Genomic DNA, 24,621 nt, shown 5'->3' with positions numbered 1-24,621 from the left:
GTTGTGGTCATATACTACCTGTGGGCTTCCCATAGATATCTGGCTGGCCCCTGCAAGAACAGGATGCTGCAGTAAATGGGGGCTTGTGCTCTGATGCAGCAGGGCTCTTCTCATGTAACCAATCTGAACTGTACTGCTACATAAAATTGTATGTTTGCAGAGGACTGCATGTTCGAATAGCCCCTCGTGTAAAAGAACTTCCAGTCCATGGAAAGCTAGTGAATGAAGTAAGTTGCAGATGATTAAAATAATATCCTCACTCAAACATCCCCTTTTCAATTTCTGTTAGCAGTTAGACTAAAGATGTTGCTGGAATTTGCTTACATGCTTCATGTGAATGTGGTTTGCCCTAATAAAGATATATTGTCCTTGTAAATTGGCATACTGTGCTGTGTCTAACTTGGAATCCCAAGCATCGGTTCACCTAGTGTAACAGGAATCCAGTGTTAAAATATCAGACACTGTATTAGTGAACACTATTGCATGAAATAGTTCTTACTGTAGTATCACCTATTAATTTTTGTAGATTGGGTCTACACTTTTTGCTATTATGTGGAGTTTCATCAAATAAGTATACCAGCATTTGTGTTTATTGGGTTCAACCTTGCCTGGTTTACTTTCTTTTTGCTAGAGTCCTTCTAATCTCTCCAATGTGGTTTACATTTATAGAGAAAAGAGTGCATACTCAGGCCCTCACCACATAATTAATAACTGATGTGTGCTAAATGATTCTGAGTAGGCTTTCTTGCTTAAGAACTTAAGTGCTTTCCTGAATCGGGTCACCATCCACATCGCCTCGCCATCTTTGCAAGAATTTCAGAAGCCAGAAGGTGCTAGATCAGAGGTTCTCAAATTGTGGTTCATGAGCTTCATTGTTGGCCCAGAGAAAAGTTGACGAACAGGCAGGAATACCTGTACTTGGCCCTGCACTCCATTTAGAGATCAAGGCCAGTTTGACCAAGGCCAGATTATCAGATCAGCTAATAAGACCCTGGCTTAGGCCTCATGGTGGTTTTGACAGTTATTCCAGTGCTGAAGCAATGTCATTACAGTAGTACCTCAGTTAATTAATCCTCCAGGAAGGCAGCTTCTTTCAAGTTGAATCTGACCTGCTTTGCTATGGATAAACTTTCAAGTCTGTGCATTTGCTTTAAGGTGAAACTGACTTGACTGTGTATTTGCTTTACCATCAGTAAACTGACAACCATGTGCCTTTGCTTTGCTAGGATGAAACTGACAGGCTTGTCAACCTTTGGTTTGCATTAAAGCCATCTCTAGCTTTCTCTCAGGGCTGGGGAGAGAAGGATGAATACAATTCAGAGGAGGAGGAGGGGAGTGGGAAGGAAGGAGAGGGGTGGATGCCAGTTAGGCACCATTTAAAGCCTCTGTTACAGCTGCCTCCACCATCTATGAGCGGGTGTAGGAACATATTCCTATTATTTCCATGTTATTCCTACTCTAGTATCAAGGTTTCTGTTCAAGAGGTAATGTCCATGAACACATCTACTTTGTTAAGTGAGGTATTACTCTATTTTTCTTTATGCTCAATCCAGAAGCAAAATGTGTTTTTCCTAAAATGGCACACCGCATATTATTTTAATTGATTACATTTTGTCAGGTGTGCATGCAGGTTTGATTGGACACATTTTGTCAGCTAGCCTGTGTAATGGGTTTTCATTAGATGCAATTTAGCTTAGGCGGAGGTAACTATAGAAGTAAAGCGATGTTTGCTTCCATCCAGTACATAATTTAACTTTGTGACTATTAATAAAAACAAAAATAGCTACATCCAATAAATCAGAACGTGTTATATATGTGCTTTCCTTTGCTGGGAGAAAAAAAGGCTTAAGTGATCATACTAGACCCAAGGAATTTCAAGCGATCCAACACACAAAAAGTATGAAAATCATCATTCTAGAAACTGGCCAGTGGTTTGCAGGTAGACCAGAGGGTGTACTTTCTATCTAGACTAGCAATGAACCTTTTTCTGCCCAAGGGCCACATTTCCTTATGGGTAACCTTTCAGGGGTCACATGCCAATAGTAGGAGGAGCAAAAAATGGGGTGGGGCAGAGGGAACAATAGTGGAGCAACCGTTGCTACTGTTGTCTTTGTACAGTAAACTACATTCCACAGTCAGAGGTTTCTGTACATACATATACACACCCATCATCCTCAAGACAGGCAAGAGTTATTAGCAGTTCAAGCACATTCAAGCCCAACAAAAGCACTTGGAGAGGATGTCCAGCACAGTGGTAGTGGTGGTGGTATAGCCTAGGCCTAGGTCAAGTGTAACCTAGGGAGTGTCCCGATAACTACATTTGGCCCTGCTCTAAGGTTTCCCACTCCTGCTCTAGACAGACTATGAACTGAATGTTTTTTTAAAAAAAGATTTTGAATCCATGCATCAATCAAATTGGATTCCCTTTACTGCATTTTCATGCATAAATCTGTTTTTGTAAAAAGCTCCAACAGTACAATACTAAACTAGTTTACTTATAAGTAAGCTCCATTATGGCAGATACTGTCTAGCAAGTGTATTTATGATTGCAGCCTAAGACTACAAGAATGCTGAAGCTATTCTTCAAATGTTTTTTCCTATAACAGGACATGCCTGACTCAAGACCTTCAGTGCTTCCCAAAGGGATTGTCACCAGCTAAAGTAGAAAGCTCCTGAAGTGATCACTAAAATCCAGTGGGCCCTGCCCCCCTTTCTATGAAGATCAAACTTTAATTTTGGGGAAAAAAACTCACTTGGGAAATGCTCTTAAACAGCTCCAATCTTAGTCATGGTTTGATAAGTCCCATTGCTTTCACTGGATTCCATTTCCAAGTCAGTGGGCTATGAAATGCAACCTGAGTAGTTTTTTTTTAAAAAAAGGTTCAACTACAATTCCCAGTTTATTATGTGTACTGTACAATTAACTGCTAAGTTTGAGTTCTTGGCTACAAGCATGGTTTTTCCCCTATCACCCTAATCTGTGATGCAAAGCTGCTACAGCACTCAAACAATTCACCCACTGACCTCATATTTCATATATTCTTATAAAAATTATCTAAGAGGCCATTAGAGAAAGTGAAGCCAATGAAGTATTCTTAAAGAGTAGCCTAAGTTAGAGGAAAACTCCTTTGTTAGCACCTCCTCCTCCCCCCATTCTATGAAAATTATTTTCCCCCTTATAGACTATGTTCTAATTGCTTTTTCATGCATTTCCCACAAATAGATTACAGGGGGAGGGGATGGTAAGAAAGATCCACCAAATATAATTCTCCTGGGTTTTTTGGCAGTGTACCAGACTAAAAACATTTAAACGTACTTCCTAGAATGCCAGAGATGGAATCTAAGTGCTTTGGCTCTGATACATGGAATTCTAAATGTTCTTCATTGGCAAAATCTTTCTGTGAAATCACAAAGACCCTGAACAGTATGTATTCTCAGTCTTCAATGTAGATGACCTCCCAGAAAACATGCAGAGCAGAATTCCTGGCAGAAGACTACTGAACGGGTGAAGCAGGATTTTCACACTGCAAGGTCAGCCTATGAGGACAAATGGTAGATGGGGCCTTTAAAGCACATTCCTTGCAGTTGCCTTTTATCTCCAGTGTTTTTTCTTTGTTACTATGTGTAGCTATCCCAGCTCCCCACAATTCTCTGTTCCCCACCCCTTAATTCTTCAGTGAAAATGCTATTAGCATTTGCTTAGTGCATACAAATTCCTCGAAAGCATGCAGTGGCAGCACTCATTCAAAGCAGCACAAAGGGCTTGAGGTTTTGGCTTGCCAAGTCTTTCCACGGCTGGGGTGGGGGAGGGGATGGCCAAGGGTCAAGCTTCTGCTTTAGCAGTTTTGTATTTCCTAAGGATATTACCATAAGGACGTTTCTCACTTGCAATATGAAATACAGAAAAAACACAAAAGGAGAAATCTTTTAACAATGACAACAAGAACAGCAGAGTTTTAGGGTTCAGTTCCAGCTGATTTTATTTCCTTTGGAAAAAAAGGTTATTTACAGAAAGTATATTGACAATCTGACAGGCAGTGAACTTGGCATAATTAGCCAGCTTCCTCCCCCCCCAACCTTGTGTTATGGGCAGATTGTTAGACAAAGATATTCCACACAGCATATTGCACAGGATGGATGACCGAAAAACAAAAAGGGAAAAAAAGGAAAAACCCTTAACGGAACTTCCTCATTAGGCAGATGTCCTAGTGCCTGTCATGTTATGTCAACATACATAAACACACACTCTTTTTTTGCTTATTATAATACAGATTTAAATGTACAAAGATGTTTTCACTTTTTCTCATCTTAAACACAACAGCTATAAACCTGAATACATATGCTATCATCATGCCATAAGAGACTAAAACAATTATATTTAGCGACAAGTAGAAAGGATTAAATAGTCAAATACAAGAATGAAAAAATGCAATACATAGTGTCGCGAACTCAAATCGGCATTTAGATAGATCCAGTGATTTAAACGGCAAGGGTTTTTTGTTGCTTATAAAAAAGTGCAAAAGATGTGGTTTACAAGTTAAAGCTACAGGATCCCTTTTTTCAAAAATGCTCCAGTTGTTTCTGTGTAACATACTATTTATTTTGAGAGGGGGGGTTATTTGTTAGAAGTTAGCCCTACAGTGAATTAGTACAATCCCTCTCTCTCTCAACTCATAAGTAGAGCTGAATAGTGGATACAAGGGATGCTGTCTCTTTAAGAAGCCTGCAGATTGGAGTGTAAACATGATAAAAGTAGGGGCTGATTTTGTGTGTGAGAGAGATTAACCAGCAGCCCTGTTATAATCAGGAAATCCAAAACAGCAATTTACACCCCTTATATATTTTTTACAAAAATACACTGAGAAAATAATCAAACGTTTTCATCTCCTCTTGTTTTTAAAAGTGTCAAAAGTCTACATTTAAATATAAAAAATTAAAGATAAAACTCTAGCCCTTCAGTGAAGGTGACATAAAAATGGTGTGGGTAACAACAGAACTACCAAAAAACAACAAAATTATACAAGTAAAAAATGTTTGGTCAGTATAAATACTTCACTTATAAAATGGCATCAAATTACATTTACAGGGAAAAAGAATGTTCAAGGATGGATCATGGGTGTGAAAAGAGACTTCATTTACAGCTATAAAAGAGCACACACATACGCACATACATACAGACACTGAGGAAAAATTTGGTCCTGAATTTTAAGTCCAGCACAGATTTGAGTTGCGTTTGAATCCTTTAAAGAGTTAAGAATGAAAAAAGCTGGTGATAATTTTTATAGGAATCAAACATAGCGCCATCTATCTGCTTTTTATATTATTCTAACACTATTCTTTTAAACTGTTCAACAGTCTTACAGAAACCTCAGAAAGATAGGATAACATGCTATATTAAACCCCACCAGTGAAATAATCCAACACCATTACGATTCTGAGCAAGAAGAAAAACACATTTTCGCAAAAAAGGGCAATTGCCTTCTATATCTCCTGTACCACATCATTACAGAAACTTTGTATGTTCTATATCTGTCTCCATTAAAAAAAAAGTTCAGTGTTGTTGAAATTCCACACATACTGACTTCTCTGTATATAATATAAGGTGACTAAGAAAATCACTGCCACCTCCTTTCTACGTGCAAATCCTTTTCAGGTTTATTATTATCTTCTTAACAGAGCTTCCAGTTCCTTTTTAACATCTCCCTCTTTTCCATCCCACTCAGGATGTCAATCCAGTTCGTAGGGCCTCTCTCTAACCCCATCTACTCTTGATATACAAGGAACACACCATCCCCCCCCCAAGCGAACTCGGAATCTGTTTCTCTCCCCACTCGCCCGCTATTGCAAATCCTGCAGATTTATTTGAAACATTATTTCTCATCTGGAAACCCTCCCCCTCCCCCAACTCAAAGAGATATCCGAAGTTCATAGCACAATCTAGTTTCCTACCCCACTCCTTTCAAAATGTATGGACAAGAAACAAACCTTAAGAGATGTGCGTGATTTCCAACCCTCCGCCCCGCCCCTCCCCGCCCCTCCCCACAGTCGTTGCCATTCTTGTTTAAGCCACTTGATTCTCCTTTTAGTCTCTGAAACGTGGAATTCATTCTTCGGCTGTTGGAAGGAGGAATCGTGGGGGCGGGAGAAGCGGGATGGTGAGGATCTGTTTAGCCAGAAACATACTTCTGTGGTTGCTTTTTCTCCAAGAAAAAAAGGCTGATCCCTTTTCAAAGTTATATTTTTTAAAAATACACACAAACCCCAACTAAGTTTCATTAAGAAGAAGAAAAACTCAATGGGCAAAATTCTCGTTCTCCGGTCTGTAGGGCGCGCAAGGGTCTGTGCCATATCTGCGCCCCGCCTTTCTTTTTTCCTCTGCACCTTCGTTTCCCTCCCCCCCCTCCTCAGTACGTGAAGACCAGGTTAGAAATGCTGGATTCGAGCCAGTCCCCCGAGATCATCTCACTTACCTCCGGGGTGCAATAGTCCGGGAAGTCAAAGTGCGAGCCCGAGCCGGGCTCCAAGTTAAAATCTAGGTCCCTATCGAGTACCGACGAGCTCAGGCTGCCCAGGGCCATGCTGTCGAACCCTGGGCTGGGATTGAGGTCCAACAGGTCGTCTTCGAACTCGTCGTCCGAGGAGGAGGAAGCGCAGGAGGCGGAGGAGGAGCCCGAGGACGACGAGTGCGAGGTGGACGGGGCTGGCGAGGGCGCCCTCAGGCTGGTGTAGCTATGGTGATCCGACGGCGAGCAGCCGCCCGCCGGGGAAGCCGAGGACTCGCCGCCGTCCTGCTGACCCCCTGTGGCGGCTCCCGCTTCGTCGTACAGGCTCAGCGGGTCGCTGGCTTCCGTCGAGGAGCTCAGGGTCGGGCTGGCGGGCACGGCGCCGCCGGGCGACGAGTGCGAGAAGAGGTAGAGTCGCTTGGCCTTCTTCTCGGGGAGGTGTTTGGTGCTGCTGGAGGGCGAGGAGGAGCCCGGTGAAGCGGCGCGGGATTTGTACAGCGAGTGGTGCTCCGGGGGCAGGAGGGCAGCCGGCTGTTCTGACGCCTGGAACGGAGGCGCGCCTTTGCTGCTGCTGCCGCCGCCACTCAGACTGAGTTTGGGATGCGGCTTGCCCGCGCCGGCGCCACTGGAGGAGAGTTTGGCGGCGGCGGCGGCGGCACTGCTGCCCTTTTTCAGGGCGAGTTTGGAAGAGTTGCCAGCGCAGGCAGCTGCTCCCGAGCTGCTGCCGCCACCGCTCCCTCCGCCGCCGCTCTTCTCGCCCGGCTTCGCAGAGTTGGCGCCCGATTTCACCTTCTTCCTGGGCCGGTACTTGTAGTCTGGGTAGTCCGCCATGTGCTTGAGGCGCAGCCGCTCCGCCTCCCGGATGAAAGGGATCTTGTCGCTGTCCTTGAGCAGCTTCCAGCGCTTGCCCAGGCGTTTCGAGATCTCGGCGTTGTGCATGTCCGGTGACTGCTCCATGATCTTCCTCCGTTCGATCTGAGACCACACCATGAAGGCATTCATGGGCCGCTTGATGTGCCCGCTGGGTGTCTTGCACCAGCTCGGGTCGTCCGCTTTGCCCCCCGTCGAAGCAGTCGAGCCCGGCGTGGGAGAAGAGGCGATGCCCAAGTCGATGCCGGCTCCGGAGTCCGAGCTTTCACCGGCCAGGAGCGCTTCCGTGTTTTCCGTGTTGTTCGTCTGCTGCACCATCTCGGGGGCTCGCGCGTGGCGGCGGCTGTGGGGAAATCGGCGGGGCTCAGTTTGGCACCAGCTTGAAACAAGGCACTCAACTTTCCCAGTCACTTGGCGCTCTCGAGCGCCCTTCGCAAGCGCTCCGTCTTTCTGCTATTCAAGGCACCGTCCCCTCTGGGAAGTAGTTGTAGCTCCACACCGCTTTTGTCTCTCTGGCACTTTCTGCACGCCTTCCCCTTGCAACTTTGCACTGGGGATCTAATTGCAGAAGCCGGGCTCGAAGTAGAAACAGTTTCTTTTTAAAAACAATACCAACCGTCAATCCAAGTCCTCGTTCCTCTCTTTTCCACCTCTTTCCCCACCCGGGAGTTTACAAGTGCTTTTCCCTCTCTCGCTCTTTCACCCTCTCCCTGCTCGAGGTGTTTCAGCAAAACCAGCACGCCCACTGCTAAAAGTCTCGTTTCTTTAAAGGGCACAGCAAAAACCAATTTTTTTTTTAATAAAAAAAGTTACTTCCCACAAAGCGAAACAAAAAATCTCCTTCAGTCTGTCCAGGACTCGTGGTAGAGGGATCAAGAGTTTTGTTCGACTGGTATTCACTGGCTGCGAGGGATTAAACGGGGGAAAAAGCCCCGCACATGCAACCAAGCAGCATTAATAAATGTGTGTCTTCCTGGTAGGAAGAGCAGTGACTGGTACAATAAATGTATTTAGTCCCGTCTAGCCTTGCCTTGGATGCACAGCCCCAAAGAGAGGAAAGAGACATGTACAAACCGGGGCTATGAAATTGGCCAGCTTTTTCGCAACCTCTCTTAAACAGTTACTCTCGCTGCAGCTTAGAGCAGACCCCAATTCCGCCTCGCGCCTCTTTATCCGTTCACAGTCATTCCTCCAGCCAATCACAGGCTGTATCCAACGCTCAGTCGTGCCAAGCCCTACCCCCTCGGCTCCTATTGGCTTGGAACCCAATGTAATAATAATCACCGCGTGCAATGAGAAGCTCCAAATCTGACCTCATTCCAATTTACACAAACTTTTTAAAAGGGCCAGAAGTGCAGCTGAGATTTCTGATTTTTTTGCGTTTGCATTTCTCCTCCTACTTCTCCCCGTTGTGTGTGTGCGAGTGTGAGTGCGCGCGTGCCCGCGCGTTCCTGTATTACTATACTATGGGGGTGGGGGAAAGGAGATGAGTTCTGCCCGTTATGTTGAAGAAGGGGGATGGGGGGAGGACAGACGCTGCATTGGAAGCGTTGACTTCCGCACAAAAGAAAATGTGACTACTTGGGAGTGTTTCATCGTTGCGAGGAAAAAAAACAGCACGCGTTTTTGTTTAATCTGTTCCTTACGACGAGATATCTAAAATGAAAAAAATGAAAAAGCCCCCCCCCCCCAAAATAGGATCAGCACTATTTCCTCATCAACGCTTTCTTGCATGTCCTCAGGATAATCCGTAAAATCAGAGTATAGGCCTTCTCTAGTTTAAATATTTGGCCTAGTTGTTTTTATAATTTGAGTACCACAGAACAGCAGTTTTTTTATAGAGTAGGATAGTTTCTGCCTACGTATTAGAAAAGAAGAGGGGGTAAGGGAAAAACAAATTCCTTTCCCTTTTAATCACACTACCGTGTTGGTTTCTTCCTCAAGTTGCTACTATATACATCCTGACTGCCAACAAGCCCACATTATTCATCCTACAGGGGAGTTAGGTGGATGGAATTCTCTCTCTAGCATATGATTCCTTATAATCCTGGATGATGTGCTGTCCAAGTCTTCCTCCTTCCCCACCCCCTTTAGTGTCTTGGAGGGAGGCGAGAGACTCTATGAAGAGCTCGCCTTTGAAAAGCTCTGATCAGCAGTGGCAAATAGAATGATTAAGGAATGGTTCACAAAACAAATAAGGCTGTATTGGATGCTTATCCCACTCCCCTTTTTTGTTAATGCACGTAGATACATTGCTTACAATCATGCCTTTTTTTGTTTGTCCACGATTCCTCAAGCTGCCTAAGTCTTAAGTTCTACTGCCTTTGAAGACTGAAAATGGTAATTTTAAAACAATAAATAGCTCATAGACATTCCCTCCTTATCCAACATTAGTGTCCTATGAATGGGGCAGGCTGTACAGCACCCATCAAGTCAATATTTGTGGTGAAGTATGCGCCAAAACAAAGAGGAAGACCTTCAGAACAAATAGGTCACTTAATAAAATGTACAAATATGTATTATGTACAAAAACAAGTATTGTACAAAAACAAATACTCTCAACTCCTCAAATGAGCTGTCCTCATAAGGCTGTCATAGATATACTATAGTTGATTAACATAACCCCAGACATTCTATCAGGCTGGCTCCAAAAATGGTGTCAGTTGCTAAGAGGCTGGTTCCAGAAATATTAAGTACCTCAAAGAACACCACAAATATGGTTGTAATGTGTATGATTAAATTTACACAGTTGAACATCCCTTCTTAACCAATCACATAAAATAGCCACAAGTATTTAGAACAGAAAGCCTGTAATTCAGTGGTAGAACATATGCTTTGTGTGCAGAAGGCCCCAGGTTCAACTGTCAACATCTCCAGGTAGGGCTGAGAAAGATCTCTGCCTGAAACCGCAGAGAGCTGCTGATGGTGGCTTGAGACAGGGCTGAGCTAGATGGACCAATGGTCTGACTTGGTAAAAGCACCTTCCTATGTTCTCTTCCTAATTAAATATAAAAAGAAATTAATCAGAGGTAAATAGAATTGGAGTACTGTATTATCCACGCCACCTTAATTTTGAAAATCTTGTAACAAGTTAAAATGAAGGAAGAGAGGTAATTAGCAATCATGTGAATTAAATTACTCAATACACTTATATCCCAAACTGTCCCATGGCCTTTTATTATACAATTATTAAATCATACCAAGTATATAAACTTTAAACACCACATTAAAGACATTATTCAAAGCAGTTTTCTATTCTTAAACACAAGAAAACTATATATGCAGAGAATATCTAGATAAATTGTCCACTATCTAATCCCGCAAATATCTTGATAAATCACCGACATTTCAAAAAGGTAAGACGTTTTGACAGTGTCTGATCATCATTTTCAATTTTACTCATTCTGATAGCAATGATAAGATATTGTTAAGATCCTAATTGTTACTCCTTTTTAGATTGGTATTATCTTTGCACCTGTTCCTCTTTTTTACTATTGATTAATAGTAATTGTTAATTTGTTGGATTTTATTTGTCCTTGTTATTTAAACTGTTGCAAGCCCCCTGAGCACCGCAAATGCAACAGAAGATCAGTATATATATATACTTAATATCATATTAATGGATCAAGAAAGCCATTAATACTGTTTACTAAGTTAACTTAATACACATTTTCTTGCAAGTTACAGTCCTGTGTACTTAATTGGAAGTATGCCCCACTGACGTGGGACTTACTTTGGGATGCGTGTGTATAGATAGATAGATATAGGTGCACACACACAGGAACAGGCTACACAACTAACAAAAGCACTTCATTTTCTGGCTTTATATTCACTGAACCAAATAAATAGAAATCTATTGCACAAATAGCATTACACTGAAATTATATTGATGGATATAGTACACAATTTCACTATATATAGAGGAGTTTACATTCATGGACTGCCTTCAAGTCAATCCTGACTTATGTCGACCCTATGAATAGGGTTTTCATGGTAAGCGGTATTCAGAGAGGGTTTACCATTGCCTCCTTCTGAGGCTAGTCCTCCCCAGCTGGCTAGGGCCTGCTCAGCTTGCCACAGCTGCACAAGCCAACCCCTTCCTTGTCTGCAACTGCCAGCTGGGGTGCAACTGGGCTCTTTGGGACTATGCAGCTTGCCCACGGCTGCACAGGTGGCAGGGCATGTAACTATGAGCCACTCACTGTGGGGTGATCTTTAGCTGGCCCTTTACACCTAGGAGATGCAAGTGGGGATTTGAACTCACAGACTCTGGACTCCCAGCCAGGTTCTCCTCCCCACTGTGCTACATTCAATCGTATTTTGAACTAAATGCTTGTTATTGCTTGATTGGGCAAGCCAATCATGCACATGTTTTCTAAACAAAAATAAGCCCCCTTGGGTTCACTGTGACTCCAAGGTAATAATGTGTAGAATTTCAGCATTAATGGGGCATAAATCAAATGTTCTGGCAAAATAAAATGGCAGTATCTTTACTGGTACCACTCCCATTCCAAGTGCCCCAGTCTAAAACTCATGTAAATAGCATTCATATTGAAGTGCAGTTTAGGAATTCTGCATAGGACCTTGCCAAGCCCGCTAGAATAGTATGCCTGCAAAACCCCAAATCAACTGTTGTATCAGGTAGATACAGGACAGGAATTTCACTGTGTATCAAGCTTTTGACATGTAAGTTTGTCCCCAATACACAAAACATTTTTCAGCAATACACATGTAACACATGCCAGTGTTGTTTGGCAATGTACACAGCAACTTTAGCAGAGGCCTACTACTCAGGTTTAATTTCAGTCTGAATTTTCCAAAACAGAGGATATGATTTCTGAGTAGGCTTCAGCTCCAGAATGTCATATTCTGCATTCTGTATGAACACATAGCTCTAAAATCTGAAAGTTTATGCAAAGTTTCTACTTCCAATAGGGTTAAACTGCAAATAAGGAACCAAAGTATCACTCCACAAGTGAACAGCAGAAATCAATACAATCTGAGTTCTCCTGATGTGCAGGACTGCACATTGCAACTTCTTTTTAATCTTGCAAATAAATCTTGACCTTGGTAACATAGCAAAATGGATGGGAGAGAAAGGGGAACTGAAGGGGACATCGTAGATAGCAGGAAAGGTTTAAATAACCATCCTTCTCTACATTGTTTCCCACTTCAACTTTCAAACACCCCCCATGCTGCCTTGCAACAAAGAAGCAGGCCAGCAGGGTTTATCATATGCACTTACATGCAATATTTAGTTAGACCCTTATACAGACAAAATTGAAGCACCTTCCTATGTGAGTCAACTGATACACATCTGTCTTATTCTGCTATTGTATAGCTTCTTACTACTAATATATCTGAATTGATAGGGAAATAGTGCTATTTCCAGTCCTCCCCCAATCTGTACATACTAGCCATAGCCTTCTGTGTCATATAATAGCACTTAAGTACAGCTGCTATGCGGTGTTAGCTGTTGCCAGTGCAGTAGCATTCACACACTTTTTCACATCAGCACCATGTTTTGTGTCTGTTCAAGTCTCTAGAAGAATCCATTACTACTTTTATAAACATAGGGTGGAGACAGTAAACCTTATCACACTTATTTCCCACTACGATGAACATCAGTAAGCCTGTAAGAATAACTAATGTACCCATACCAGTTTAAGATTTTCTCCATTTAGATTTGTTGTGCAATGTTTGACATTTTGAAAATAAAAAGGGAGTAGATAGACTAGGAGGAGTGTTTGTCCCAGGAAAAGGCACAGAAGACAACCCATCTGAATGTCAGGGCCCTGCAGGTGCTTTTCTGAGCATGCCCATATTGCTTCCCTTCATCCAGATAACAGAAAACAAGGAAAGAAATAACTACTGTATCTAGTGTCCAGGGAGAACTAATCAGAACTCCATGGGAGTACAGAACAAGCAGCCCCAACACAAGCAGCAGCAGCTATAGGGTGTGTAACACAAGAGGCCTCACAATTCACTTTCCACCAGAGTGCAATACAGAAAGCATAAACTAAAGGAGCTTTACAAGTTGTGGCAGGTGTAACCAGGAGCAAAGTAAAAACAGGTGCTGAAAGCAGGTTGGAGATCTTTGGCACAAGCCTTTTCAAATTCCATTCTCTTCTTAGCTGACTGCTTATCCTTTGGGACTTCCGTATATCTGCTGGTCTAGCTGCTTCTGCTTCCACTACCGTGCTCAAACTGTGCTGAGAACTGTGGGATCATGTAAGCACATATAAATCCTTGGAAACAGAGGAACGAATAAACTGTCAGTAAATCTTCTTTTCATCTTCATAGCCTGATATGATGAAAAATGGCATATCAATTTATATACTAACTTTATTTTCTTTGTTCATGTAGTTTAAATTAATGATTTTTTACATATTCTTATTTTGAGGAAAGGCTCAAAATAAGTGGGATCAATCATTTTAAATTAAGACAACAAAAGCTATAACCATTAAAACATATTTTGCAATTTAAAGAACTGGCCATTCTGGTCACAGTCCTCAAATAACTAACTCAACAGGAGTTTTGTGAAGATCAATGCACTTGCACATTTTCACTTCCAATTAGATTGCTTGCTAAAAACAAAAGTACGCCATGGAAAACAAGACACTAGGTGGCAGCACTGAGCCTCTTCTGCAGAAAAATAAGCAAATGTGGGAAAATGTTGATGTAACTCACCCAAGGTATTATTTTTTCCATGATTTATTGAACAGAGTAAAGCTGTATGCTTCTGATTGAGCTCCAAAGGGTTTGTATAAATACTTTCTTAAGGGAAAACACCATACACCTACACACATCTTCAACAGTTGAAGTTAGCTTGATATACTACCATAGTGTGGGGAAATTACATTTTTCATTTTGTGCAAAACATCAGAACTTATAGATTATGATATAAAAAGATGCTAGAAGTTACTGGCTCCAGAATACACTCCCCCAGCTGATCCTAAAACTATAATCCTAGGTACCCCTACTATAATTGCCAATGAACACAATGGGACTTACTGCAGAATCATAATGCACACAATTGGGCTGTTCAACTTCAATTTTAATAAAACTGATTGTGACATTATTAGCATTCTTCAAAAATTCCAGGTACCATCTCTCACCGTACTTCCTTACGGATCAGGGATAAAAAGGGTAACGTTCTTTATCCAACAGCTGTATGGGACTACGCTCATAACTTCACACAAAAATACTCCACTTTCACTTTAACTAGACATCAAACCACTGATTCCATTTCTATTAAAGTTAGAAAACAATAAACTATTATTTTCAAATCTTGAGCATCTCATCCGATCTTAAACACACATTATGCCTTGCTATGTCCTGGGGACCTCTAGAGATTGTAAACCCAGAGCACTACCGCCACCACCATCATTCTTTCCTCCATCCTGTTCTTTGCTAGATATGCTGGCAAACTGCAAAGTTCACATTCTGCTCTAATGCACTTCATTCAGCATATTCTGACACCCAAGTTGCTCATTTGGAAGGCTTGGGGGACAGAGAGATTAAGTGATGCATTTGTGGACACTGATGAGTCTGCCTCTTTGTCCACTGAACCTGTGTCCCTCCAGAAACGTGTGCATGTGTTTTAAAACCATAAATTTATGTTGTCTTTCACTTGAAATGGCAAGGCAGTGTACAGTAAAAATACATTAAAATTTCAATACAAAATAAAACAGCAGCTAATAAGCCACTGTTGTAATGTTGTTGCACCACAACTCCCTATCGTCACTTACCATTGCCATGCAGGTAGGGGCTGTTAGGAGTTGGAGTCCAGCAACACCAGGAGGAGCCATAGGTTTCCCATCCGTATAAGCTTCCTATTTTAGCTCTGATGATTCAGTAATCTGAGTGGATAAAAGGACCACAGGCCCCACTAAGGGCCCCATAAGGTCTTGATAGGGCCCTAAGCATTATATTTCATAACTCTTGTGTTACAGTGTACTCCTATACATGTGATTACTCATCATGGCTTATTCCCAGTTAAATGTGTATAGGATTGTAGCGACAGAGAGGAAGAAATGGCCTGGAACTCCTCTCAGTGTTTATGGGATTAGAGGGTTTAAGAATACAATGCTGTGCATACCTGGGAATAAACTCTCCCTGAATACAATTAAATTTAAATCTGAGTAAACATACACAGGATTGTAGTGTGAGATTATCAGTTAAGGTCCAGGAAGATCCCCTCCCCCATCAAATATTTCCTAGTGATTTCATGGATGAAGGGGTCTCAAGCAAGATACTGTGGGAACAACTCCATGGTATGGAGGTGCAGCTTGCCCCAGTTGCCTGATATGCACAGCGGGAAATGAGCATTTTCACTTGCTTACAAAGATAATATTAAGAGATACCCCATACATGTTTCGTAGGCTAGGCAACCATGAAAAATGTAATACGTGAAGTGACTGTCAATCAGTGCAAATTAGTATTACAGAATATGCATTTCACTTTCACGTCTTCTAATACTGGCTTCTCATAACACTTTTGCAAGCTTACCCTCTCTTCAAACATTTTAAAACACACTGTTGGCTCCATGGCCTTGCGAAGGAGCTGGTTTATACAGACTTATACCATTAGTCTGTCTAGCTCATTATTTTCTACATTGGCTACAGGTGGTTCTCCAGGGTTTCAGACAGGACCTTTTTCCAGTCCTACCTGGAGATGCCAGGGATTGAACCTGGGACTTTTGGCATACATCAAAAGCTATGACCCTTTTGTTTTACTTGTTACTGACATAATCTGTATGCCTTTTAACTATTTTATGATTACCAAAGCTGCTACAGATACAGCTTTCTCCATTACTGCAAAGAAAGCTGTTTAGTACCAACTCTGTTGGCCCAGCCATCTCAGTGCTGTAAACACTGACTTGCAGTGGCTCTCCAGGGTTTCAGACAGGAGACATTCCCAGCCCTACCCGAAGACAGCAGGGATTGAACCTGGGGCTGTTTGCATGCAAAGCATGAGCTCTGTGGTGTACCTTTATAACCTGTGATCTCAGAGCTGTTTCATTTGGGTTTGCCAACTGTGCAAGCAGAATCTTCAGCCAATCCTGTCTCCCTGATTTGTGTTATACGTCATATTCAGACTTTACACTTTTAGATGTACAGTACACTTATAACAACTTAGGCACGTGGAGAGGTCACTACCATCTGCAGGAAGCAATTAATGGATTACAAGTAGATGTCCTTCAGTATTGAATGAGTATTATTATTTTCTTCATTTATACCCCGCCTTTCCCCCAAAACAGGGACTCAAGCTGGCTTACAAAAAATAAACACAGATAAAAACAGACATAAATACATTAAAAAGTTATTAAAATGTAATTAAACTGTCTATAGAACTAAAACCATTTAAAACATATCCATTAAAAGAGCCAAAGATAACATTATGTAGAATAGCACACTGTTAAAAGTCCTTACGGTCAGTTTCCCAAAGACTGTAGGAATAGAGGTTTTCACCTGCTAGCACAAGGAGGCAGCCAGTCTAACCTCCCCAAGAAGGGATTTCCAGAGCCTTAAGGCAGCCACTGAGAAGGCCCTCTCTCATGTTCCCAGGGTGGTGGGATGGTGAGAGGGACCTCCCCCAAAGAGAACTCGAACAGGCTCATATGGGAAGATACAGACCTTCAGATAATCTGGATTCAAGCCTTATAGGGCTTTGCAGGTCATAACCAGCCCTTTGAACTGTCCTCAGAAACAAACTGGTAGCCAACGGAGTAGTTGTAACAAGGGAGTCGTGTGTGATCAGCCCGTTAACAATCTGGTCACTGGTCTTTGAACCAGCTGAAGTTTCCAAACATTCTTCAAAGGCAGCTCCAGGTAGGACACCTTATAGTAATTCAAATGTACAGCACAAGGTGAATCTAACGCAGGGAGCTTTTTATAAATGCTGCCAGTGCAACCTCCTTATTACTAAAAATTATCTCATTGCTTGGAGGAACGTGGCTGCCACCTTCGGCTGCGTCGCATTCCTAATCTAATTTACTTATAAGTCAACCCCCACCTGATTCTAACTGCGTAGTTTCACTGCACTGCGGTGTGAGAGCTACAACCTGAAAGATCTAACAGTTCGCTATCATGCAAGCGCTGAGCGAATTTTTTACGTCTTGTTTCTGCATGGCAGAGGCTTCCCATGGTGGAAACCACTGCTAGATCTCAGTCGCTCCTAAACTGAAGTGGGGGAGGGGAAAATAACTCTGCAACAAAAGGCTCAGGAAAGGGAAAGGAAGCGAGGCTGGCTGAGCCTGTAACGCAGCAAGCTCCGACACCATTCATCTAGTTTGCCCCATCCCCCACCTTCCTGGTTTCTCCCCAGAGGGTTACGACGGGGTCACCGAGAGAAACTGGGAAAAGAATCAACTGCTGCGCAACCCTAAAAAGCCGCGGGGGAGGTTGTTTCGCTCTGTGGTCAGGCAGGCCCAAGCACCTGCTGGAACAGGAGGCCGAGAGGCGGCAGGTAAGAGAAAGAGCGACGGATAGCCCCCTCCCTCATTAATGAACAGCAGCGTCACTGGAGAATTTGACTCGAGGCGGAGCCAGCCGGGCGTGCGCAATGTCTGCGGAGGCGGAGCTCCCTAGCCGGCTCTTTAACCCTTCCCGCGCAGCTGGGAAGTGGGTTGTTTTCGCCCGCGTTTGCGGCTGCGTAGTGTCCGCCTCAAATAGGAGACTTCTTTTTACCTTTGTGCAAACCGAGGGAGCATCAGCTTGACCTTTTTTCACGGTTATACTCCTCCCTGTTGCAAACGGCTGCGTTTACCGCTCTCCGGGGAAGGAACTAGAGACAGTTTGCCCTGAGGCTCTCGACTTTTCCCGCCAAAGTACATCTTAAACCCGCGCCTACTCCATTAAACCCACCCACATTACCAGCATCCCCCGAAAAAAACACGAGTCTCTCTCATTGCGAAGGGGAAGGCTTTCCCGCCATCTCTTCGAGCCCCCTTTGGTGCCCTGCGGTCGCTCAAAGTAAATTCCTTTCGTGACCCTGGGATTCCGCTCCCTTTTCTTCCAAGTAAGTGTATCTTGTGCATATTTACTCAGAAGTCCCAATGAGTTGAAAGGGATTTACTATCCTGTGTGTAAATTCCCGTCTTTCCAGTGCACTCCTATCTCACCCTAAGTCCTCGAGCAAATGCACATGCATGCGAGTAACAACTGCCTGAGCATTGTAAACGTTAGGTTTGTGACCTAGGTCAGAAGGAGAAGCTCGGCTACCACCCTGTACTCATGGGGGGGGGGAAGGTAAGTCCACTGAACGCAGTAGGGTAGACTTCCGACCGAATAAACTTGCATAGGATTGCGCTGCTAGATGTTTTGCATTTTAGCCGCACCCCGCACTGTACAGCGTCGTCTCTCGCTCGTCAAACTCTGTCTTCTTCCTCCGCCCTTTCCCCTTTTTTGAGCTTCGACCAGGTCTGGGGTGGGGCTTTAAAAAAAGAGAGTGCGCGGGGGATGGGAAAGGACCCGGGAGAAGCTTTCCAAAGGAAACGCCACGCGACTCTTGGCTGGCGATAGAAAAAGGAAGGAGCGGGCGTGGCGCGTGGCTGCGCTCGAGACAGGCAGGTGGCGCCGGGAGTCCTGCTGCAAAACGGGATTGCACCAGCGCGATCGCGAGCCTGCCCAAGCCTGGCGGCGGGAGCTGTTCTGTACACCCGCGCAAACAGACGCCCGCGGTGCCCAGCTCATGTGCTGACACTGCAGTCCTGTGCATGTCTACTCTCAGAAGTAAGTCTCGTTGAGTTCACTGGGACATGCTCCAAAGTAAGTGTTTGTATAGGATTGCCGCCTACTAGTGAGTATAGACTCCGACTTTAGTAGGATTACTTATGAAGTCAATAAAAACAACAAAGGGTTCTTGTGGCACCTTAAAATATTAACACAATTGTTATGGCCAGTAGTGTAGTGGGAAATTCAGAAGTGTAGGGGCCCTTCATGATAGTCATAGCCATGACCTCTCTTTTTTTGGCTGCTGGATTGAGAATGAGATCCTTGTTAATGCCTTCTTCCACAAAAATAGACGTTCCTAGGCGCCAATAAGCGGGAGAGAGTTAGCTACTGACAAGAGTTTTCTCAGTAGCTAACTCACCTCCTTCCACTCTGATTGGTTCCAATCAGCAGGAAAGGACAAGGAAACATGTTAGGAGATTCTTTCAGTGGTTAACACACTCCCCTTTCATGCTGATTGGCTCACAGGATGCTAGAGACATTGGGACCCTGCTCCCAACGAAGTAAGGGGTCTAAGACCCCCTGCGACCCTAGATGACTACACCCCTGGTTATGGCCTAAGCCCTTCTGGACTACAGTTCACTTCAACAGGTGCATGAAGTGACAGCTGGAATCGATTTAGGTAGGAGTTAGAACTGTAGCTAGCAGAGGTCAGACGAAAATGAAATACATAGAAGAATAGTGATAATGGCATTACTAACAGTGGCCATTCACAAAAACAAAAACATGGGTTGATAACACACTGCACAGATATCCTGGCCATAGTATGTCAATGTAAAGTTAATTGAAATCATTGCGACTGTACCAGAATGGGCAAGTTGCAGTTTGAGACTTTGCCTCTGCTTCTGCCTGTGCCCAAGGCCAAGGGAGACCAGGTCACACCTAGCTAAAAGGAAATTTCAGGTGAGCTCCCAGGCATGCCTTCTTAGGAAGCCCTGGCACCTGTCACTTTAAAAACCATTAAACACCACATTATAACTTGAAACAAGCATTTGTGAACTATCTCAGAGTGAAAACAGAGTTTGAAGTGGCAGTCCTATGCGTAGGTGTAAGTAAGCCTAGAGAAACCAGTGAGATTTACAGTATTTCTGAGTAAACATGCAGTTACCCATTTGCTGCCCTGAGAGTAAACACATTGGAATGAAACCACTTCCACTGCACTTAAAATGTTGTGTCTGTATTCATCCATGTGCTGATTTGGCATGTGCCATTTAAAGCACCTGCTGTAGGTATGCACGTGTGAAAAATAGCAACGTAATTTAAAATGCACATGCATAAGGTTTTTAAATCAATTAATGTTCATATGGGAAGATGAATTTCCAATCACATTTAAATCTTTGTGCATGTAACCTGTGAATGGATATGTTCTAATCCATGTGAAGTGTATTTTTAGACCTCTGCCTGTCATTCTGCTTCTCCCCAATTACATTTTTGTGAACAGCTTTTTTCTTTTTAACATACAGAAGTATTTTTGTCACTGTACTGTGCTCCCTTACCCAGTTCTTCCTCTTGGGTGACTATGGGCACAACCATGATCTTCCTAGACTTTGACAAATCTGGCAATGTGGGGACTTACCAATTTCACAATTGTTTGTGTGTTTTACTTCAAAAGGGTATGTATAAAAAATGTATGGCGGCCATCCCCAACCGGGTGTCCTCTAGATGTTGTTGAATGTCAGCCCCAGGCAGCATGGCCAATGGTCAGGGATGATTAGAGTTGTAGTCCAACAACATCTGGAGGGCATCAGGATGGGTGCTGGTATCATGGTATAGGAGTGCTTTCCCCTAACATTGTTAGGTTATGCTAAGGGCTTTCCCTAAACATTTTCAGTTTCACCCGAGACCAGATTCTGCGGAAGTGACAAGGCTTTTCAGCTATTGTCAGTTTTCTTTGGAACCAAGATTTTGATGAAATTGAAAAGGCTGCACCTGGACCTTGGGAATCACTTGTGGAGGAGACAGGTGATGCAGAGATAGGAAGGGGGAGCTTATACAACAGCTTACATCACACATTGTAGTAAGCCATACCATGACTTCGTGTGAATGTGTGGGCTCTGGGAGAGGAGCGTGTGGCTGCTTTGGTGCTGCACTGTGCTGAGCTAAGCCTTGGTTGGCTTAGCATATCATTTGAAAAATAAACCATTGTTAACCTGGAGAGATCTGACCCATGAATCCAGGTTCAGACACACTCAAGCCAAACCATAGTTTAATTCAGTGCAGTGCAGCAGCAAAACAGCCACGGAGGAGTGAAGCTGGTGCAGTCTCCTCTTTCAGAGCCAGTACATTTGCAGGTTTGTGCTAAGCTAGGCCAGTGTCAAACCATGTCACCAACCATGGGATTGCATCCTGTCTTTTTCACACTAGCTGTAGGGAGTGCAGTGACTTTTAAAGTAGAATAAGCATAATTTGTGAATGGTGATACTGCATGTTAACAGTACAATCCTTCACATGTCTACTCAGAAACAAGTCTCATCGACTTCAGTGATACTTATTCCTAGATAAATGAGCATAGGATGGCAGGCTAAGTGAAGCCTGGGGAAATTCCTAAGTGATTGTCATTAAAGCACATGTGAACGTACATGTGATTATGATCTTATCCTATTATTAGTAAAGGAGTAGTAAAGAATAAAGGGCTGGTAAAAGAAAAAGGAGAAGGAAATGCTTAATTTCTAAAATGGAGGCCCTGCACACCTGACTTCATTCAGACTTGCCATTTCTGTTCTGGAATATAGAGTATGTAAGTATATTCTACAGGGATGGACTATAGGGAAGTTCTTTTATTGCTACTAATTTTTGTTGATAAACAAAAACAAAAAAGCAAGTTCTGCTGCTCTCAGCAAGTGCTGTAGCTAGTTGCGGGCTCTAATGGGCAATTTTTACTATGCCATTTAAATTATGATATTCTATGTCCGTATGTTTGTATGTAGTTTGTTTACTCTAGGGCAGTCTTTCCCAACCTTTGGGTCCCCAGATGTTGCTGGACTACAGCACTCATCAACCCGAGCCAGAATGGCCAATAGTCAGGAATTATGGGAACTATAGTCCAGCAACATCTGGGGACCCAGAGGTTGGGAAAGGCTGCTCTAGGGCCTGGTCCTATGACTTTATTCACCTAAATATAAACAAATGCATCTGCTTAATTCAAACATCACCTCCTGTTATGGTTGTCAGCTTTTTGTTGTTCTTAAAGCTCCTGTGTTGGTACGGTAGCCTTGCAAGCAGAAATTTAACTAGTGAATTCTTTTTTTTCCCTACCACAGATGAAATGATGGGGAAAGCTTCATATATTGAATTTCTTCATGTCTGCAGCTATTAAGACAGAAACATTGCCACGAAAAGTTGCTAGTCTTATCTACTATTATGTTAGGCTTCTAATGCAAGCAGATTCAACAGCACAAATATTTAGAGTTGGTTTGCCATGTATTAGTCCTGTACTCAATTAGGGTGCTCTTAATTCTAAATAGGAACTAGCTTCAAGAAATGTGTTATATAATTACATTCCCAGAGTTATCTCTTTAAAACAGGAAGGGTGACTTCGCTTGTGCCTGCTTTTGAGACGGGCTCCCGCCTCAGAAGAAGCTTATTCAGATATAAATCAGTCAGAACATTTTTTTTTTTTGACTGATGAAATTTCTCCCGGGCAGGGAGAAACGTAGAGATCAACCTCAAAAGCCTGTTTTTGTTGGGAGGACTGGATTTCATTAATTTATGAGAAAAGGTCCAGCCAACAATGCCGGACGGACTTCCGAACAAGCTCTATCTGATTAATGCGACACGTTTATCTTTTCTTCAAAGAGAAAACAGACTAACAGGCAAGCACCCTTCTTTCTATTATTTTTTTTACTTGGTTTAAATTGTTGCAGCAAAAAGAGATTTGTCAAATGAATCAGCTTTAAAGAACTTCTGGGTGAGCTATAACTCTTCTCTGTTATTCACGAAATTAACAGCTTATCTCTGTTTCTATTGCAAAAAGCTGTCCTGGAAGTGCATTCTAAAGATATAAACAGAAGAGGGATTTCTATTCCGAGGAGAAAAAAATAAAAAATATGAACTTTGGAACATTATATTGTCTGGGACTATTCTCTTTTTGGTCTATTTTATTTTGACGAATCTGCTTCTTCACGACGCCACTAACTGTTTTGATGCTGGGAACTAAATTTGTTTTGTATTCTTGAACATAGAGAGATAAGGCAGGCTGCTCTGTTTATACTGTGATGTCATCAAGCCTGGAATATTAACCCAATTGTTGCTGAAATAAGAAGTGGTTCTTCTTTATTTTTGTTTTGTTTTATTTTGTTTTCGTGGTTTTAAAAATGGCAATCAAGAAAGTGGCTGAGAATCTGGAAGTAATTATGTTTCAGAAAATAATGGATGAGATTGAGATAACGAAACAAACCCTGCGACAGGGCAGTAAGGAGCTGAAAATTGAACTGAGCAAAATGACGCAGGAGCTTAAAGAAATAGGGGATCCTGTGAGAGAGGAGAATGAGATCAGAGATGAGAAAAGAAAAAATAAAGGGAAGATACAAGCCCTGGAGATTGGAACAAATGTGGAATTGGAAAAAGATCTGGAGTTTATGGATATTAGAAATAAAATCTACTGTTTGGAATTTAACGTTATCTCTGAAGAAATTAATGAAGATATTAGAGATAAAGTTATCAATGGCTTGGATAATCTTCTGGACTGGAATGACGTGATGGAGCTTGATATAGAGAAAATCTATGGAATTAACTGCAGCCATGTGACAATGGAAAAACTCTCAAGAGATGAGCCAGTGCATTTTGTAAAAAAGAAGAACAGAGATATGACTTTACAACAATATTTCAGCAACTTATTCAGAATCGATGGCAAGAAAATATTTGGGATAGAGGAAATTCCCATCAGACTCTTATTATATGACTATGGCTATGACAGCAAGACTATTATGGAATACTGATAATGGAAGATTGGACACTGAAATTACTGGACTTAACAGGACTATTGAAGATGGAAGATGGAATTAATATGGATAATGGAATAATGGCTATTGAAATTATTGGACCTAACAGATTTTGATGAGATGGATTAATCGATATGTTTATTTGGACTATGGTTATGACAATAAGATTATTATTATTAACGAGATGGATTAATCGACATGTTTATTTGGAGAAAAATTGATAGATATATTTCTTAAAGAATTGAAACCTCTCTTTGACTTTTTGTGGAAAGAATAAAGTAATGTTTATGAGATTTGATGATTAATTAAGATAACTACTGGAGGAAAGTGATTTTATAATATAATTTAAGAGACAGGATTGTTATATATTGTAGACCTACAACTGATTTGATCTGCGACAAATGGGAAGTCAACATTTTATTTTTTTGTTTAATCATTTTTGTTTTGTTTTGTTTTTTGTCTTTGAATGTTTTATGATTTTGTTTTGTTTGTTTTATGAAAATTTGAATAAAAATTATTGTAAAAAAAAACAGTTTTGCAAGAAGTATTAGGGTGGTCATCATCAGTTTTTCT

At 42.3% G+C, this 24,621-nt stretch overlaps 2 protein-coding genes across 4 annotated transcripts; one reads left to right on the top strand and one right to left on the bottom strand.

Annotated features, from left to right (window-relative positions):
* Nucleotides 1–3,962: 3,962 nt before the first annotated feature.
* SOX4 (SRY-box transcription factor 4) lies at nucleotides 3,963–8,530 on the bottom strand. Its single transcript, XM_061593352.1, has one exon. It carries the CDS (start codon nucleotides 7,689–7,691, stop codon nucleotides 6,405–6,407), a length of 1,287 nt encoding a protein of 428 aa, XP_061449336.1. The 5' UTR covers nucleotides 7,692–8,530; the 3' UTR covers nucleotides 3,963–6,404.
* Nucleotides 8,531–18,048: 9,518 nt separating this feature from the next.
* Nucleotides 18,049–24,385, top strand: LOC133368722 (uncharacterized). Of its 3 annotated transcripts, none has more exons than XM_061593341.1 (2): nucleotides 18,049–18,395; nucleotides 23,082–24,385. In XM_061593341.1, exon 2 carries the CDS (start codon nucleotides 23,422–23,424, stop codon nucleotides 24,043–24,045), a length of 624 nt encoding a protein of 207 aa, XP_061449325.1. In that variant the 5' UTR covers nucleotides 18,049–18,395; nucleotides 23,082–23,421; the 3' UTR covers nucleotides 24,046–24,385. The 3 variants fall into 3 exon arrangements, with proteins under 3 accessions (XP_061449325.1, XP_061449315.1, XP_061449306.1); XM_061593331.1 differs by lacking the exon at nucleotides 18,049–18,395 and adding an exon at nucleotides 18,683–19,108; XM_061593322.1 differs by lacking the exon at nucleotides 18,049–18,395 and adding an exon at nucleotides 18,683–19,144.
* The last annotated feature ends 236 nt before the right edge of the window (nucleotides 24,386–24,621 follow it).

The sequence above is a fragment of the Rhineura floridana genome, chromosome 1 (genome assembly GCF_030035675.1).
Source record: "Rhineura floridana isolate rRhiFlo1 chromosome 1, rRhiFlo1.hap2, whole genome shotgun sequence".
Lineage (NCBI taxonomy): Eukaryota > Metazoa > Chordata > Lepidosauria > Squamata > Rhineuridae > Rhineura > Rhineura floridana.
The sequence above is the reverse complement of the archived record's forward strand: the minus strand, read 5'-3'. Positions and strand labels throughout refer to the sequence as shown.